The sequence below is a fragment of the Podarcis filfolensis genome (genome assembly GCF_964270895.1).
Source record: "Podarcis filfolensis genome assembly, chromosome: 1".
NCBI lineage: Eukaryota > Metazoa > Chordata > Lepidosauria > Squamata > Lacertidae > Podarcis > Podarcis filfolensis.
This window is the reverse complement of record NC_139604.1, coordinates 57,707,967-57,726,658: the sequence shown is the minus strand read 5'-3', so window position 1 is coordinate 57,726,658 and position 18,692 is coordinate 57,707,967. Positions and strand designations below refer to the sequence as shown.

At 46.1% G+C, this 18,692-nt stretch overlaps 1 protein-coding gene across 5 annotated transcripts in view; it reads left to right on the top strand.

The window, feature by feature from the left end:
• Window positions 1–5,083: 5,083 nt before the first annotated feature.
• The window catches only part of RAB3IL1 (RAB3A interacting protein like 1), a 33,629-nt gene continuing 20,020 nt past the window's right edge, over window positions 5,084–18,692 (top strand). For all 5 annotated transcript variants that reach the window (XM_083624301.1, XM_083624300.1, XM_083624299.1 and 2 more), the window contains exon 1: window positions 5,084–8,063. In XM_083624301.1, coding sequence (XP_083480427.1) covers window positions 8,053–8,063 — 11 coding nt within the window. In that variant the 5' untranslated portion in view covers window positions 5,084–8,052. The remainder of the gene's footprint in view (window positions 8,064–18,692) is intronic.

The window sequence follows — 18,692 nt, the reverse complement described above, 5'->3', positions numbered from 1 at the left end:
CCTGCTCTTTATCGCAATAGCAATCCCAGAGTGGCTTGCATAAAGAATTTAAAATACAAGCCGTACAGGAGAACATCATAAATAAATTTACCTCATCACTTTCAGCAACCAGAAGACTAAAATAGGAGGGACAATCAGGCACAGGTATACATCAAACAGCTGTGGTCCTGGCAGTTTGACTCTGGAGGATGATGCACTGGCATGATGCCTTTGCCAAGCTGGTTCCCATCACACATTTCGGACTATGACTCCCATCAGCCCCAGCCAAAATGGCCAAGCTGGCTGAGGCTGATGGGAGGGCACTAGCCGGGCAAAAGATAGACTAGCCTATCTTCATCATCAGCTCATGAAAGTCCTAGCAGTCTATCTGCTAGGGAAGTTTTTAATGTTTGAAGTTTTATTCAGTTTTTAATATTCTGTTGAAAGCTGCCCACAGCCAGATGGGCGGGGTAGAAATCATCATCATCATCATCATCATCATCATCATCTTCACACTTTACAATTTCTCGTTGCCTTACAAACCTTGCCGCCATTTAAGATGGTTGCCGTGGGAGTAATCAAGTGATAAGCTTATCACATCCTAGCTTGCCTTTCATCAGTGGCTATTGTGTTTAACAAATACGGAGCCTCTATCTGCCATAGTTGCTGTTTGACAGACAGTTTCGCATAACTAAGCTGCCAGAGATAATCTGGTTGCTGACAAGTTGTTATTGCTTCCCAGCCATTATTTTAAATATTAGCTTCAACAGTGTCCATCAATGGATGCTTACATGCAAAGGCAGCAATATCTGCAAACCACAAAACAACGGGGTGCCAAACTTATATGATGTGTAAGAAACATGGAAACTCTCCTTGTCTGTTTCCACTGGCAGATTTCTGGGCACCAAATAAGTTCCTGAATCGCTCCGGATTCATGCAGATGCTAGCTTAGAACTGAGGTGATGACCTTTAGGGGTTGTCAACCAAAGACAAAGTATGCAGCATTTTTTTTTAACCCCATAATAAAACAGGTGAGGAGAGAGAGAATTTCAGTAGGGCAGTGATGGGATGGTGACTTGTGCATAGCTGTTAACTGCTTGTCAAAACACTCTAGCAGAGTTGGATAATCTGTGTCCTGGGGGCTGTATCCACCCCCCTGGAGGTTGTTTTTTTGTGGTTCACCAAAAACCCCTAAAATCTGCCATTTTAACTTTAAAAATGTGTTTTAGTTTAGTGGCTGGGAGCAAGAGTGGAGATCAGTGAGCTGGGTTAGACCTCCTTTCTCTCCCCCAGGCTGCAGAGAAGACCAATATAATACAAACGTCTTTCAAGGAGCTCAAAGAGACCTCCGCAAGTAGCCTCTCATACAGACACCATGCAGGGCTACACAGATAGCTTGAGCACGTGACCCTTATCATGTGCCTACAGGCCACGAGGGCACAGTTCAGGCCCCTCTGCCACATGAGGATAAACTTCCCAGTGGTAAGAGCTCTCTGATGGTGGAAGAAGAGACTCTCTCAGAAGGAGGTAGCTTCTCCTTCAGCTGGAATTACTTAAGTGCAGGCTAGATGGCCATCTGCCCAGGGGTGGAACATAAAAATACATAGCAAGCTGCCTTGTGCCAAGTCAGACCACGGATCCATTTGCCTCAGTCTTGTCTGCACTGACTGGCTCTCCAGGATTTCAGACGGCGGCATCTGCTTCCAGCCCTACCTTGAGATGTCAGGGGTAGAACATGAAACCTTCTATATGCCAAAGAGATGCTCTGCTACTGAGCCACAGCCCTTCCTAGGATGCTGCCTTGGCCTGGATCGCCTTCCCGCTCTATGACCTGTTAGCCACCCCTGATCTATATAAAAAAAAGGAAAAGCCACCCTGAGCATCGGGGCCACATACGCAATTTGGCTTCACCTACCAATTTCTCGACCTCATGCTTGCAGGCTTTCCAGCTTTCTTTAAAGCTCATGTGTCACAAAGGCTTCAAATCACAACCATCTAACCTTCCATCTAACCTCCATTTGAAACCCCTCTCCCCACACCCCCCGGCTGCTGTCCATGTTTATTTCCTGTGCGGTATTATTTCTCTAAACTCCAGTCTTTCCTGCTGAGCCAATTAAAGCTGTCTCAGCACTCGTCTGAGGGGATCCTGCATTCCAGACCGTTATGTATTTCAGAAGGGAAGGAGCCACAGTCAGGATCTGGTGCCAATTTAAATCCCCAGCCATATGTTATTGCAATCGATTGGCTCCTCCAGCTGCACAGCTGAAACTGCTCTGGAGTTGCTTTTGGCAAAATGGCCTGCACAGTGAAGGGACTTTTCCTTTTTCCTCCTGATACAGTCAACTGAGAAGTATTTTTTTCCATTAGTGCTTGATGAAGTGGATTCTAGTACATTAATGCTATATATCTGAGTCTTAAGTTGCTGTTTGATTCATGTTTAAATTATATAGGCGATGCCTTAGTTTCTATGCTGACATTTTAACATTGTTTGGACCTCCTTGCATTTCACATCTTTCATTATGTTGTTGTTCTCTAAACTGCCTTGTTAGGGCCATGACTGAAAAGGTAGTGAAGAAATACGTAAATAAATAAAATGCTTGTAATAGATGTGCTGGAAGATGCTTTGTGGTTTTTGCTAGAGCAGACTCACCCAGCTATCCCTCTGGAACTTCTTTCATTAGCACATTCCTTCTCCCTCAGCTATCATTTCCTTGCTTTCGTTTTGAAGCCAATTTGTGTGGGGGGGTGTGTGTGTTGCTATTCCTAAGGTTTCAGTTTAAATAATATTGTTGTTGTTGTTGTTGATAAAGTGATTTGTAGACTATTAGGTGCTGGCTAAGGATGCATGGCACATACTAAAATGAGGCTGCATTTTAAGCTGTATTTTAATTAACTGTTTGTTTGTTTGTTTGTTGTTTTTCTATTACGTTTTATTGTAATTCATATTTGGTGTTAGCCGCCCTGAGCCCAGTCCTGGCCAGGGAGGGTGGGGTATAAATAAAAATTTATTACTATTATTATTATTTTGCTTCCATGAACTGGGTCTGTAACGCAACCAGCTATTGGCTAGATTGCTCTGTCTGTTTGTCTGTCTCTGAATTCTTTCCATCCTTCATTAGCAACATTCTTTTCTTTTTAACCTGAGGACATATGGCTTGTCTTTGATAGCCAGACTCACCCTGCTGTCACCATTTTAAAACATTAATATATGCATGCATACAAATAAAGTTAGATGAACTCTTGTCAGGTGTTTCCCACTTTTGACAGTTTGTACTGGGTTAAACCACAGAGCCTAGGGCTTGCCGATCAGAAGGTCAGCGGTTCGAATCCCCGCGGCGGGGTGAGGTCCCGTTGCTCGGTCCCTGCTCCTGCCAACCTAGCAATTCGAAAGCACGAAGTGCACGTAGATAAATAGGTACCGCTCCGGCGGGAAGGTAAACGGCGTTTCCGTGCGCTGCTCTGGTTCGCCAGAAGTGGCTTAGTCATGCTGGCCACATGACCCGGAAGCTGTACGCTGGCTCCCTCGGCCAATAAAGCGAGATGAGCGCCACAACCCCAGAGTCGGCCACAACTGGACCTAATGGTCAGGGGTCCCTTTACCTTTTACTGGGTCACTAGCAAGACTGTAGTCTGTACTTTCCCATTTTAAAACATGGCTCCCAGTGGCCGTTTCACATAAAGCTGACAGTTCATTATATGGAGTGGAGCAAAACTATGTACTCGTGACTGCCACTCTGCACAGCAAGTAGGGATGCTACCAAATTTTGTACATACTGGAATTAGTTAGCAGATTCCCCATCTTGGACAGATTCCTCAACAAATTGGCTATGGAATCCGGTGGTGGTTCCAGAAAATCCTCTGGAAGGGGAAGAAGCACACATTCTTTTGGGCTTTCTTTGTATAAGAGACTTTGTGCATATGGAAAGATCTCTTGTGATGATTCAGGTTAAGGATACCAGCCAGTCCTAAGCTAAGCATGAGACTTCCGTACATTAGAAAAAAGGCCAGCAGCTGTTCTGAGCTGCAGTTTTGTTCTGGAATCTGAAATGATTATTTGTCAGACTCTGGATGGAAAAATTCCCATTGTCCTAGTGAACTAACTTGTGTGGAACAGAACAGTTCCACTCACATTTAGTTGAACTGATTTGAGGACATATGGGCACACTTATACAATGTCCAAATTTCCGTAACTCTTTCACCTCAACATGGGTAATGGAAAATGGGCTTATATTTGTGTAAATGCCGGATTTGCATGTCAGTTCCTACATAGAGCAGTAATTTCATGTGTGGATCTCACTGAACGTATTGGAATTGCTAGATTTGCCAACCTGTGAACTGGCTGCAACACACTCTACATTTGTTCCTTTTCCCCAAGCTAGTTAAACAATGCATTTTTACTTGGCTCAAGTTGCCATTGCACAACATCGAAGAACCTCATACGCTCACAGTGGAAAGACCTTATCTGGAGGATGATGTTCAGTTCCAGGAATTACAATTTAAGAAGGATGTTGACAAACTGGAAAGGATTCTGGGCAGAGTTACGAGGATAATAAAAGGACTTAGAGACAAACCATAAGAGCAAACATTACACAAACTTGGTATGTTTTGCCTACCGAAAAGGACTTTGGGGAGAAACCAGTTTATAGCTTTCAAAATGTTTATAAGGGTGTCAGAAAGATGGAGAAACAGTTGTTTGTCATGCCTGCTTATCATTAGTGACTAATGGTACGATAAGAAGCAGGGCCCCGAATCTGGAGAACACCCATATAATCAGCAAGAGATTTTTTTACCCCCATGTAACACTGTGAATGGCTTTGTAAATTCCTCTTGTGGAATTTGTTTGGGAAATAAAGGGAAACACACCACTCACATACTGTACACCCATGTAACAGGCATAAAAGGGTTTGCGGAATTACGGTCATCATCCTGGATTAAAATGCTACCAAGAGGATCCTATGCATACTTGTTGGGCCAAGGAGTAATATTAGGTAGCTGGAACTTCTGGGCTTTATAATAATGAGTTCACATGCATGAGACAAGAAGCAAGAAACATAGAAATCTGCCACTTTCTTCAGACCTGTTAACAGCTTTGGACATCTTTTTCTTCTTTTGTCCTAAAATGTAGAAAGTTAGTGGAGGTTGGGGCAGGAAAATTGGAGCCCCCATGCTGCTAAAAGCTGCTTTCTAAAATTACCGTTCAAGATGGGACTGGATGGCCCAGTAAGTCTGGTCTTACTTTAAAAGTTAAATGAACTTGCATTTGAGTGTAGCAGGTGTTGCTGACCCTCTGAAGTACTATATAGTTTTGATGCATTAGAATGAAATGGGATTTTGATATTAATATATGAACACGAGAGCTTCAGAACCCTCCTGGATCAGGCCAAAGGTGTATCTAGTCCAGAATCCTGATGGTTCATTTTATTGTTTAATTTTTACCAGGTCCTCTCTTCCACTTTTGCCATGGATGGGCTGCTGCTGTTTCACCTGATATTTATGCAACAGCAATTGGAACCTTGTTTTTGAAGAGCATGGGATTAAGGGGGCAGCATGTCTTTTTTTATCAATAACTCTGAATTTGTCCAATGGGAGTGACATGCTGCAGGAAGAAGGTATGACAATCAGCTATGAGTTAAATGCAAGAGGGAGAAACACAGTCCCTTGCATAAAAAACCTGACATTTTCATTTGCTTCTGGCTTTCCATGAACCTACATCTGGACAAGACATCAGCATTACCCAGCCTCAAGGACATCTTGATATGCCAAAGACAGTCTGTTGCTTACATAGCATTTCTCTCTCTTCTTCCCTCTTTACTTGCTTCTCTTTATTACCACAATATTCAAGGGCAACAGAGGGAACACTTAAAAAAATTATTATACACCATTAGTGTGTGTGGTGTTTACATAGGGGAAACAAATGTCATTTTTGCTAGTAAGGAGGCCAGGAAAATAATGTGCCTTTACATTAAAGTCCTGTGGAAATGCATGAAAAATATATGGTTCTGATTCAACGCATTATTACAGCCACTCTTTTCCTGAATTCTAGTATGTTTCAGCAGCGCTATGCCACCGTAAAAGACTTTTCAAATGTACTTTCGGCAAGAGCTTTTATAGGTAACGTCCTCTTTAAATACTTGTGAAGGATAATTCCAGGGAAACAAACCCTTCCCTCTATTAGGTCTGGTGAAGAAGGGGAAGAAGCTGCTCTATAACATCAATTTCTTGTCACATTTCAGTAGGGCTTTAATATAAAGGTGTGTTATTTCTCTAACAGCAACGTATCTTGCCTACGTAAATCTGAAAATCCATGCATAGCGATGGTGGATCACAATAACAGTGTGTTCCTTTGAGTGCTTCCCCTCACCTGAGACCTTGAACATTTTGAATCAGGTATAGCAAGCCTGTCATGCTTTGCTGACACGCTGTTGAACTGCCTCCCCACTGAAGCAGGGGCTGGAAGACTGCCTGTCACATTGCACGTTTCCTTGAAAGCTGTTCCCAAGGAACTCAAGCTGACTTCCAAGTCAAAATGTGAGGGATGGGCCCCTGACCTTCAGAGTCTTGAAATCCAATTACATAGATGGATTTGTTAAGATTGCTTTAATGCACACTTGAGCAAATGCTCTCGATGTCAGGGGGAGCTTTCTTCCGAGTAAACAGGCACAGCCCAAGATTGGTAAGCCACGCTGCCCTTAAAGGCTCAGGGTTTGGCAACATTTAAAAGCAATTTGTCATCATATAAAAACTGCTCAAATTATGTCAGTGGAGAGAGACTGGCCCCTTTCCTTTGGTGATCCCCCTCCCACTGTTTTTATAAGGCTGTGAGAGGGCAGTTTGCCTAAAATTGGGGAGAGGAGGGAGTGGGGTGGGTCCATGAATTATTTCTACCCATAATTCCAGCCATGGGCCTAGGCAGGGTTTTTGTTAGTGGGGCAGGCTTTTGTTGGGGGGGGGAGAACCTCAGATTTGTCTTGATTTTGATTGATTTAGGGTGGGCTGCTGCAGCCCCTTGGCTATGCCCCTGTTTCCAGCCAGGGGTGCCAACTTGAATAAAATATTGGGGAAGGGGCGGTTAAGCCCCACCTTGAATAACTGATCACAAGACGTGGCACATGCATGCCATTTGAATGGCAATGCCCATCAACTCCGGCACCAGGCTAGTAAGTAGGAGCTGCCTTATAAGGAGTCACCACTGGTCCTTCTAGGGTCTCCACTGACTGGCAGATCTGAAGGCAGGGGTCTCTCCCAGCCCCACCAGGGTGCCTGAGACTGGACCCGGGACCTTCGTTACGCAAAGCAGGCACTCTACCACTGAGCCACACAGCCTCTCCCAAGTGTCCGGGCAGTTTTTATAAGGACTTCGGTTGCGCCTGGTTATCTCTGTCTCAACAGCCATCCTGTAGAGCTGCGCGGATAGCGTTATGCGATCCACGTCTCCTCCCTCCGTCGCTCTGGTCCGGCATCCAGGCGAGACGCTTGAAGAGCGGAGGCGGCGGGGGGCGCATCTTGGCGAGAATGCCTTAATCCGGGAAGAAAGCCCAAGCTGGCAGCTGGCAGGGCTGGCGTGGAAGGAAGGAATTGGGGGTTGAGAGGAGAGTCACGCCGGCCCCGTCACTCGAATGAAACGCAGAGGAGGCGCACGCGAAGGGAGGGGCAGCCCGCGCTCGGGCGCCGCGCAAAACCCGAGTGAATGGATGGGGGGGTGTTGTGGGGGGGGGGCGGTCACGTGACTCGCCGGCGAGCTGGATGTGCACGTGCATCTTGGCGCTGTGGAAGTGGGGGGGGGGCGAGGAGGAGAGCCTCCCGAGAGGTCACGTGACCCCTCCCGCCGGCTGACTCGGCCCCCCCCCCGCCCCGCGCTGCAGAGACGCGCCGGCGAGCAGCTGCCTGGAAGGGCTTCTCCGCCACTGCAGCAGCGGAGCTGGCAGGGAAGGAGCGCAGGCAGAGGCGGATCGATCGCCGTCTCCCCGAGACTTCCATGGCTGCGCCCGCCTCCCCTTCCTCCTCCTCCTCCTCCTCGTGAGCCTCTTTCTCTCTCTCTCCGGGCCACGTCCTTGGAAGCGCAGCGGAGGCAGCATGTGGAGAGGGTAGGTGGGGAGCCCTCCCGCGGGGACCCGTTTCCAACCGGGATGCGGAGGCAGGGAGAGGCGGCCCTGGCACTTTCCCTGGCCTTTTGTCCTCTGTTTCATCTGCACCTCGGGGAGGGAATGCGCCGCTTGCTTTTGCAGCCGGGTCTTGCTTCTCCTGGGAAGGGAAGGAGCGGCGGGAGGCAGCGGGGGAAAGTGGCGGGATCCGGGAGGGAGGGAGGGAGAGAGAGACGGGGTCCCGAGCGCTGGCGCCGCCGCCTGAGGGAAGACGCGTCTGTCTGGGCGGGCGGCGAGGTGACTCCCTGGACCTTCCGGGTGCCGTCGAGGCTCTGCGCGGCCTCCCTCCCGCTCGCCTTCCCCCGTTGCCGGTCGCAAACTTTCTCCCGGACGCTTGGGATGTCGCTGCCCGAAACGAGGCAATGCCGTCGGGTGAGGGTTGCCGTCTAGTTTCCGCAACGTCGGAGAGCGTTAATAACCCTGTCTCCAGACGTTTTAGCGTCCAAACTCCGTTTTAAAAACCCAGCCTCCTTCAGCTTCCCGCCAACCCTGCAAGGTAGGCTACTGTCACCCCCATTTTACAGACAGAGGCTCTCGTTTACTTTGCATGCAATGCGGTCCCACAGCTAGTTTGGAAAGCGGTGTAGGCAGGACACAAGCCGCAAATCATTTCGGTTCCTAATACTACATGCCCCACCCCATAAAAAAACAAAACAATCCAGTTTCAAACCGAATTGAGAAAAACAAACGACCTGGCCGCATTTTAAGCAGGTAGTGTGTACACAGCCAAGGGAGAAAGGACTGTCCCAGCTGGAACCTTGACTCACCTGTACTTGGAATAACTTCATGTTTTGCCACTAAGGGCAGATATACAGGACAGAGGATGGGTTTAAGATGCAGGGCAGCACAGGTAGCCTGAACATTAGGGAAATGTTTCTTATGAGCCTCCAGTTTGATGAAATTCCTAGTTAGATGTGCTGCCTATTTTCCCCTGAGGGCATTTCTACTCATTTAAGCATTAAAACCAATCCACACTGTGAATAGAAAGCCTAAATTGGCTGGGATATACGTTGGATTCCTCTTTTGTGTTTTCTCATAAATTCACAAAGTTGGAAAGCAGAACAACTGGAGCATCTCAGAGGGTCAAAATCACTTTTTAAGTGCCAGTGTGTAGCAATAGACTCAGTCCCCAGGATTTTATGGGAATTCTTAGGGGCTCTGTTCAAGAGCAGTTTGGTACTCTCTTGGTGTTTGGCTTGAGAGGAGGACCATGAGTTTTACAGTACACAGTAAGCTGTTTGCTCCTGGGAAGAAACGGCTTTGGCACTCTCATGCCCTCATGCTCAGGATTGCAAAGGGAGGCTTAAAGTAAGTGATTTTGCTTCTAGGAAGGAAATGGAAATTCTGAAAATCCAGTTCTTCATCTTTGGATGCCAGTGGCTTGTCTGATCATTGCTAATGAACAGGGGACAGTGACCTCAGGTTTGCTGCAGAAATATTAGCCACAGAGAAGGGAATTGCATCCCCAACCCCCATGCTGAAAAGTTTTCTGGCTGGCAAAACGATATAAATGAGGCACATCAAAACCCTGCAGTGACCTTGGTTTAATTGTTGACATGCTGTCAAAGTCTCTAGGACATCAGAGATGCTGCCTGCATCACGTGACAACCAGATACTGTGGGCTCTCGTGGCAAGGCTTATTTGAGGAATTCTGTGCAAGGGGATCCAGTCTGAAGCAGTAGCTATTAAGAAGCATGGTAATTTCAAACTTATGGGTACATTTGTTGCAAAGTGTGCACATTTTACCTGTGCCTGGAAAAAATTATGCGGGTCTACATCAAAATTTGTCTAGGCATCCATCCATTCATTCTTGCACCACATGCTAGCTTTAGTTAAGGATGTCAAAGGAGACTAGAGAAACTCTGGCCTGTGCCTTTCCTTCTTGCAACCTCCCCTGCACAACAATTATGCTTAAAAAGCAGGTTCCATAGTTGTCAATGGGAGCTGACTTTTAAGCCTATTTGCTGCAGGGGGTGATTTTCGATGTATGTCTCATAGGTGAGGAGGGAAAAGTTAACCTTTTGTTCCTGCATGTTGTGGACCCCCCCCCCCATTTTTTTCCACCCCTGCTGCACAGCAATTAGGCTAGGGAAAAAACAGCTTTGCACTGGTGCAGAAGATTCATATTTTTGTTCTAAGTTTTAGAATCAAATTGGGGGGTGTATATGACATCTGCGCAAGACAGGCTCTTGATCTGTAAAAGCAGAAGTTTGAGGAATAACATGATTTGCTAATTAAAGTACAGCAGTGAGCCCCCAAAAACAAACCTGTCAGCATTGTTCCCGTACTAAGAGTTGGTGCTACTATAATACAATCCTGTATTCAGAAGGCGGCAGTGAAACTTTGTCAGTTTGTATAGCAAACCTTATGATGCTGTAGTTTTCCAGCTACTAACTACCTCTCCACATTAGTAAAAGAAGGCAAGACTTTGTACAGTACAGTGAAACATAGATGGCATCTATTCTGGAGTGCAAGGATTAGTAGAATGACAAAGAGCAGGCTTATCCTTGCATCGGCAAGGGACTATTTTTGTTCTCTTGGTGACAGAGCATATTCCTAGCAGATTTGGGAGTGGGGTGGGGATGATGAGAATCATTGGGACATGCTCTGATGTCTGTGCTCCCTGCAGATTTGTGCTGAAAGTGTCCCACAGGCTTTTCGTACAGGAAACAGCCCTGTCTGATCAGTTCTGCAGGAAACCGCCAGGGCCTCCTGTTAAAAATGCAGATCTTGCACGTTTACACCCACCCTGCTTCATTTTGGCAGAATCTGACTTAATACTTCCCATTGTGAAGACACTTGATGATATGCATTGGGCTCCTGAACTAGATTTGCAGGATGAAGTCCACATCCAGCTTAGGGTTGCTACCTGAAGGGCTCCCAAACAGAGACTGCATTTGTGAAACAATTAAGAGAACAAAGTTATTACTTGTGTTGGAACATTGACAGCACTTCTGTCCTTTTAAACAATGTGGCAGATGTAATACACTTAGGGAGAATCATCTTCAAAGGGAAGATGTACTGTATCTTAAAACTTAATCAGGGACAGTTCATTGAGATAAGCAGAAGGGGGCAATTCTAATCCAGTCTAACAGTAGCCACAGCACAGTGTGTGTGAATCTGTGTCCTCGTCTTGATATCCATAGCTTCCAATTGGTCATCCAATTCAAACAATGTGTGATAAATGAGCGGGGCAGAAATAGGAATAAAATGACAAGCTGCCATCCATGGGCATTTATCTGGAGATATGACACATGTTGCATGGTGGGTTTGCAGCTGAGAGGCAGCACAGCAGGATGGAAGAGAGATATAACAACAACAACAACAACAACAACAACAACAACAACAACAGTTTATTTGTATCCCACCCTCCCTGGCCGAGGCCAGGCTCAGAGCGGCTAACATCATAAAAACAACACAAAAGATGGGGATGGGCTTGAAGAAAGATGGGGGGAATCATCAGAAAGGGAAGAGAAGAAGCAAAAACTTGTTCCCAAAAGAATAAGAACACTGCTTGAAAGTATTGCCGGGGCTGCTCCTTTTTTATATAAAGAACCATTTACTCGCATGTGCAGTGGTGAGCTGGGAAAGCTGCTCATAAAGTTTGCACTGCGTTCTCGTACATATGTTACAGGATAAAATCATCTTCAGCTTTCCACCTTAACCTGAAAGAGAGTCCACAACTTTGGGTTTTATGAGCACCTGAGGAAAATCAGTCTTTAGAAGAAGCTTGCAATGAGGGAAATGCTTTCTTGCTCCCCACCCGCCTTTCTTGAGTTTGTTAGAAAGTGTTCCTTCCAAAATAAAAACTCATCATTTGCACGTTTTGTGAAGCAGCGCCTGAATTCTATTTGAGAGAACAGACATGTTGCTGCCAACAACTCTTGGAGGGGGACAGGAGGAGAAGGAGAGAGCAGCCGCTTTCTGCCATTTAAAAGCAACTCTTAAGTATTCTCAGAGAGCTGGCAGTGGACTTCCATGTGGGGTGAGAAGAAGGGCTTTTGATATGCAGTACCCCTTTCCTAGCTTTGCTGTAGGAAATGATTTGGACCTTAGCTATTTTGTTCAGCTGGCAGTTTCCTTCACTGGAAAACTGTTGGTGACTGAAGCCCTTTCAAACTAGGCTAGCCCAATTATGTTGTGCTTCGCCTTGCTTCTTTTTGTGAATAATGTTTTTGTACTTTTGTATCTTTAAAGGGTGTATGTCAAACGTGAATCAAGTTTAAAAGTGCTTTGCATTTGGCAAAAAGGCCCTTTAAAATAGCCCCTGGGTTCACAATAAAATGACGTATGGAAGGAAAGCAGTAGTCATTCTTGGCAGTTTGAGCCAGGAATTAGGAATCTACTCCATAGAGCAGGGGTGAGGAACTTCTGGGCTGTGGATAGACTCTGACTGCCCATCAGCCCCCAGCCAGTGTGGTTAATGGTCAGGGGATGGTGGGAATTGTAGTCTAGCAAGAAGATCAAACCTATCCATTCTTAAGGAGCCCTGAGTGCTCACTGGAAGGACAGATCCTGAAGCTGAGGCTCCAATACTTTGGCCACCTCATGAGAAGAGAAGACTCCCTGGAAAAGACCCCGATGTTGGACAAGATTGAGGGCACAAGAAGAAGGGGACGACAGAGGACGAGATGGTTGGACAGTGTTCTCGAAGCTACGAACGTGAGTTTGACCAAACTACGGGAGGCAGTGGAAGACAGGAGTGCCTGGCGTGCTCTGGTCCATGGGGTCACGAAGAGTCAGACACGACTAAACAACAAAACATTAGGAGAGCCATGGGCTCCCCATCCCTGGAGTAGGGAATTGCTGCTGCATGAGACACAAGGCTGAAACATAGGTGTACCCAACCTACAACACTGGTAGGAGAAACAGAAATAAGGCAGAATGCCCTATAGGGCATTTGAACTTGAACCTGGGATTCCTAGGCTTATCACCCAACCTTACTGTGGACTAGCTGCATGATTTTGGCCGTGCTTCATTTCAAACTCTGTTGTTCCATCCTAAAACTGGAATAATGATTACCTCAAGGGTGTTTACAAAAGGGATAATGCTTTTCTTTATTTTAGCATTGGGTTTGCTGACTGAGCATGTCTGGTATCTGGGAGCCACGCTTTTCTGCTGGTTCTTCTCTAGTTGTCCAGACGGCAAGACAGGGGTGTAACAGAATCATGTGGCATCATCCAAAGTGGTGACTATTGTAGGAAGCAACCATTGCAATGCCTTTCCCCTCACTTCTGTTTCTGTTTGCCTTTAACGCAGCAGCATTAGACTTTGCATGGGGAAACCTGCCTGGATGAAGGCAATGTTGCAGGGATTTTAGAACAAAGGATAATTAGGTGCCTGACCCAATTTATCAGCATTGCCTCCTTCCTCCTCAGCCCCCACAACTCAGCATGCTCCATTCAGGAGGATCCTCAGAAGGGCTGGCAGAGGAGGAAGGAGCATAAAAATAACATTTTGCTGAGCACTCTGCTTCTTCCGGAACTTCTTTGGAATCCAAGTCATCAAGTTTACTGAAAGATGTTTTAAAGTTTTTATTGTTCTATCTCTTGCTGTTTGCTGCCCTGGGCTCCTTTGGGGGGGGAAGTGTGGGATGAAAATGAATTAATTAATAACCCCATAAGGGAAGTTTGGGGGGCAACAGTTGGCAAGCTACCTTTGCTGTTTGGCACCATCATGCCTTGTTTCCACAGAGTTATACTCTTGCCAATTTTGTCATACACGTTTTAAATTTCCCATTGGAATAATCTCGGTTCTTTTAGTTTTCAGTTAAGATAGCATTCTGTGAAACCATAAGTAAAGGTACCCCTGCCCTTACGGGCCAGTCGTGACAGACTCTGGGGTTGCGTGCTCATCTCGCTTAAGAGGCCGGGAGCCAGCGCTGTCCAGAGACACTTCCGGGTCACGTGGCCAGCGTGACGAAGCTGCTCTGGCGAGCCAGCACCAGCGCAGCGCACGGAAATGCCGTTACCTTCCCGCATAAAGCGGTACCTATTTATCTACTTGCACTTAAGGGTGCTTTCGAACTGCTAGGTGGGCAGGAGCTGGGACCAAACAACGGGAGCTCACCCCGCCGTGGGGATTCGAACCGCCGACCATACGATCGACAAGTCCTAGGCACTGATGTTTTACCCACAGCGCCACCCGCGTCCCTTATAAAAAGTTGTGTGTTACATCTATATTTTGAAAATATCCCAATTGTTGATCAGGGTTAAACCTAGCATGGGGGTAAGACTGGCCTAGTTTTCACTAAACTGGTAAACCAGAGTTTAGTCTATACCATTTCAGATTAGTAAAGGTAAAAGTAAAGGTACCCCTGCCCGTACGGGCCAGTCGTGACCTACTCTAGGGTTGCGCGCTCATCTCGCTCTATAGGCCGTGAGCCGGCGCCGTCCGAGGACACTTCCGGGTCACGTGGCCAGTGTGACGAAGCTGCAGCTGGCGAGCCAGCACCAGCGCAGCACACAGAAATGCCGTTTACCTTCCCGCTATAAAACGGTCCCTATTTATCTACTTGCACTTAAGAGTGCTTTCGAACTGCTAGGTGGGCAGGAGCTGGGACCGAAAGACGGGAGCTCACCCCGCCGCGGGGATTCGAACCGCCGACCATACGATCAGCAAGTCCTAGGCACTGAGGTTTTACCCACAGCGCCACCTGCGTCCCCTTTCCATTTCAGATTACAGTTAGGTAATTGCACGATCAAGTGCTCCTTCATACAAAAAAGTCCCCAGAATATAGAAAACTAGATGTAAGGGAGAAGGTTGGACTAGAATCTCTATTTTCAACATACGGTTTTCTACATGCAAGCAATTTGAACCCCCATCTGCAGGTTGGTTCAAGATGGTTCAGAGCAGGTTTATTTGTTCACTAAGAGTTAGATATTTGCACCCTAATTCTGCTGCTGTGTAAACAGTTAGTGCCTCATTGGTAGTTTCCAGATGACTTGTTTGTTGAGCATCTGCCCTGATTTATTTGCAGAGTTTTCAGGGAGGTTAGATGAACTTAGCTATTTATTAAACATCGATTCTGATTTGTTTGCAGGGCGGTTAGATGACATTGTGTCAAACAGGTGTTATCCCACACTTTCCAGTGCATTTCACGGTCAATAAGCTTATCGCAAAAGGCCCAGATTTTTAAGGAAATGGTTTTGTTGTGCAAGAGCACCAAATGCACTTTTAAGTGTGCAACCTATATTTGCTGGTATGTGATTGAATCCCACCTAAAGATAGTAACTGTCTCAATGTGCCCCATGAATATTCCCCTTGTGCCTGATCCAAAGTATACTTTCCAAATATTTGGCTTCTCTCTGCGTCAGCATTCATCCTTCACTGTTTCTAACAGACTGCACTTTTTTAAACCATTCTCCCCACATACTTCCCCTTTTTTAACCTGATGTTTTCAGCAGTTCCTGGTTTATTTGATTTGCAGGGTGAGAGAGAGAAAAGAAGAGAACAAATGGACTTGTTGTCACTGCTCAGTTATTATCCCCACTCCCTCATTTTTAGCTCTGCTTTGCAGATGCATGCCAAAGCAGAATTGTCCAAATGTGAACTTAAGATGGAAGACTTAGAACAGGGGTCAGCAAACTTTGCTACAAGCAGGCTGGCTCACTGTCCCTCAAATCTTCTGGCGGGCCGGACCACACACAAACATGCACACACACATGCATGCATGCTCGCATGCACACACATACTGGCGGAGGGGGGCTTTTCTCTCCCCCCTAGCCTCTCCCCCTCCCCCTGCTTTCTTAACTCCTCTGGTGTTGGCTGGGAGCTTGCGGCAGCTGAGAGCCGGCGGTGGTGGTGGCACCTCTCATTTCTGGTCCATGGCCGCAACACTGGCCAATCCGAAGCCTCGCCGCCCGCATGCTGAAGAAACCTGGCGCGGCTTCAGATTGGCTAGCGTTGCCGCCTGCCCAGAGGCACCCCTGGCTTCAGATTGGCTGTGGGAGCTTCTTGGAGCCAATCTGAAGCCGCCTGCTCACCCATCGTGGAAGTCAGTCCCCACGCAGCAAGGCGCCGCCACGGCAGTTTAACATGGGGACTGGACGGGCGGGTGGCAGGGTCCTCAGGCCGGATTAAAGAGCCCCTTGGGCCTTATCCGGCCCGTGGACCTTAGTTTGCCGACCCCTGACTTAGAAAGTGCATGAGATGAGACACAGGTTGAAGCAGGAAACAAAGCCTGTTAGGATTGGGGGAGGGTGCAGAGAGACCTTACCTGCTTTTTGAAAGCTGCAGTTTGAAAGTGTTATTTTTTGTAATATGAAGATCTGCAATTCTGCTTCATAATTTATCAACTTGGCTGTAAATAAGAGAGATGGGCTAGGCTAGCTGCTCAAGACTTCTGCCTTCTTCACGCAGACCACGGTTTCCCATTTCTGCAAAGGAAATGGGGCCAGCCTGAATGAATCGTGACTTTCCTCATATGCTTAAGGAATTGAATGAGTTATCTTTATCCTAAACTTTCATTCTTAAAACTTTTATTACAGTACTTTGTTTTCTTGTAGATTCCTATTCATGACTTGTTCCCAGTGCAGATCTTGTTCCTGATGTAGATCTTCACTCACCCTTTTTCCTGATATAAATCTTTATTCCCCACCCCTCCCATTCTGATGTAGATCTTTAACCCCCCCCCCCCCCGCTTGGGTCCTGCTGTAGATCTTCACTCACCCCTTCTTCCCTGGCAGGGCCCCTTTACAGATATTCTGTTCCAAACTCTAGTTACAAATCCTTGTTATCTTGGGTTAAAATTTGTGCCAATGTACCCTTTAAGAGCCTTTAAGGTGGAGAGACGGATTTGCTTCAGGAAACAGAGGAAGCACTGGATCTTTTACAGAGGGAGCTCCTGGTCTTTTAACCACAATTGATTGGCACTGTTAAGAGTGTGCCAAGATATTGATACGTGGGGCTAATATCCATCTGTGTTCCTTGTATCTTTTTGTTTTTGTAATGGCTCATAAGTGTTGAGCCTAAATTTCTGGATGCCTTCCATCGCTTCTCCTACTCATGCTGCTTGGCTGCCCAGTGTGCTATTTTACTTGGAGTCAAAATTGGAATTGTAAGGGGAAGAGCTGCCAGATTAAATATCATATTCCTTTCTGCAGAACTGGTTCCCTGTTGATTGTTTTTTCTGCTAATCTTAAAATACAGTTGCCATTGCTCAGCCTCTCTCTTTGGTGCATCTCAGCTCACCCAGATCCATCTCTTGTCTTCTAAGGTGCCTGTTTCTTTACTTCTTTCTAAAAAAGCAACACCTGCTTTGATATGTCAGAGTTGATGCACCAGCACCTGTTAAAAATGTAGGTCGCATGACTCTGAATTGGCAAATTTAGAGATTTCTCTGATCTGGGTATGAGATACTTTGAGATCATGTAGTTGGTTATATCAATTGCACGTCCTTTCCCCCTCTAGACCTCTTTTTCAGGATCTGATCTAATAAGATATTGACTATAATTCAACAAAAGCACAGCCTGCATTTTCTTATCATTGGTTTTTGAATGATTTCTATCCCATTGTTAACCCACATGGCTCTCTGAATAGCAGCCGTGACCATGATATTCTCTTCTACTCTCCAAACTCTTCCCTGGAGAGTTTTCTTCCTAGTCGAAAGGCTTTGCAATAAGTGTATTGCTCTTAATTATTTATGCTTGGGGAATTCCTTTTTTAAAAGAAACCTTCAAATGGCTTTGCAAAATCTCTGGTGTTTGCCTCTGTAGTCATCCTGTGAAATATACTATTATTATTTCCATTTTGTTGGTGGAAATTTAAAGCAGAGAGAGAGGTTTGGTATCCAGGGCCAAGGTAGAATTTCATTTCAGGCCTCTCTGGCCAAATCCAACATTCCACCCCTGTAGCCATCTTGCTGTCTCTGGGATCAAATTTTGGCTTCTTCCACATATGCACAAAAGATCTTTCTTGCTACGTGAGATTAGCGCGCGCACACACACACACTGAGATTAGCACCTCTGTTTGCAAGCTGATAGCAGCAAGAGTTCTTCTAAGACTCTAAGACTGAACTCCCATGCAGGATGCCAGTACCATTGCAGGAAGGGACACTTTATTCTGAGTGAATATGCACATTTACTTGGCTGCCTTTATCTAGTCCTTGCAAACCTGGCAAAGGCCATGTCTTCATTATCTGCTTCTGCACCCCCTCTCCTATACAGCACATATATTGTTGTTGTTTTTTCAAACTAGGATCCAACTCCTAGACTTTACCAAGCTATTTGTGTCTCTTCCCCATATGCCATTTCTACCTACTTACGGTGATTTTTGTTTGTGTGTGTCTTATTTTTTCCTCCTTCAACTCATTTCCCCCCCAAAGCCCAAGGACATACCTTCTAAATTTAGTATAGCATCGTTCTCACAATCAGCAGATGGGATGACAAATGTTTGCATGAACTGTACCACTTCAAATTACAATTGGGAGTTCATAGGACTGAATACTCCTCCACATATATTCCCCGTAGTAATAAGAGCTCCTGCTTTCATTGCGAAGTGGTTAAAGCTCAGGCACAGACTTCTTAGCCCATCTGGTGTTGTCTCCCCCCCACCTGAGGATTAGCTCCAAAG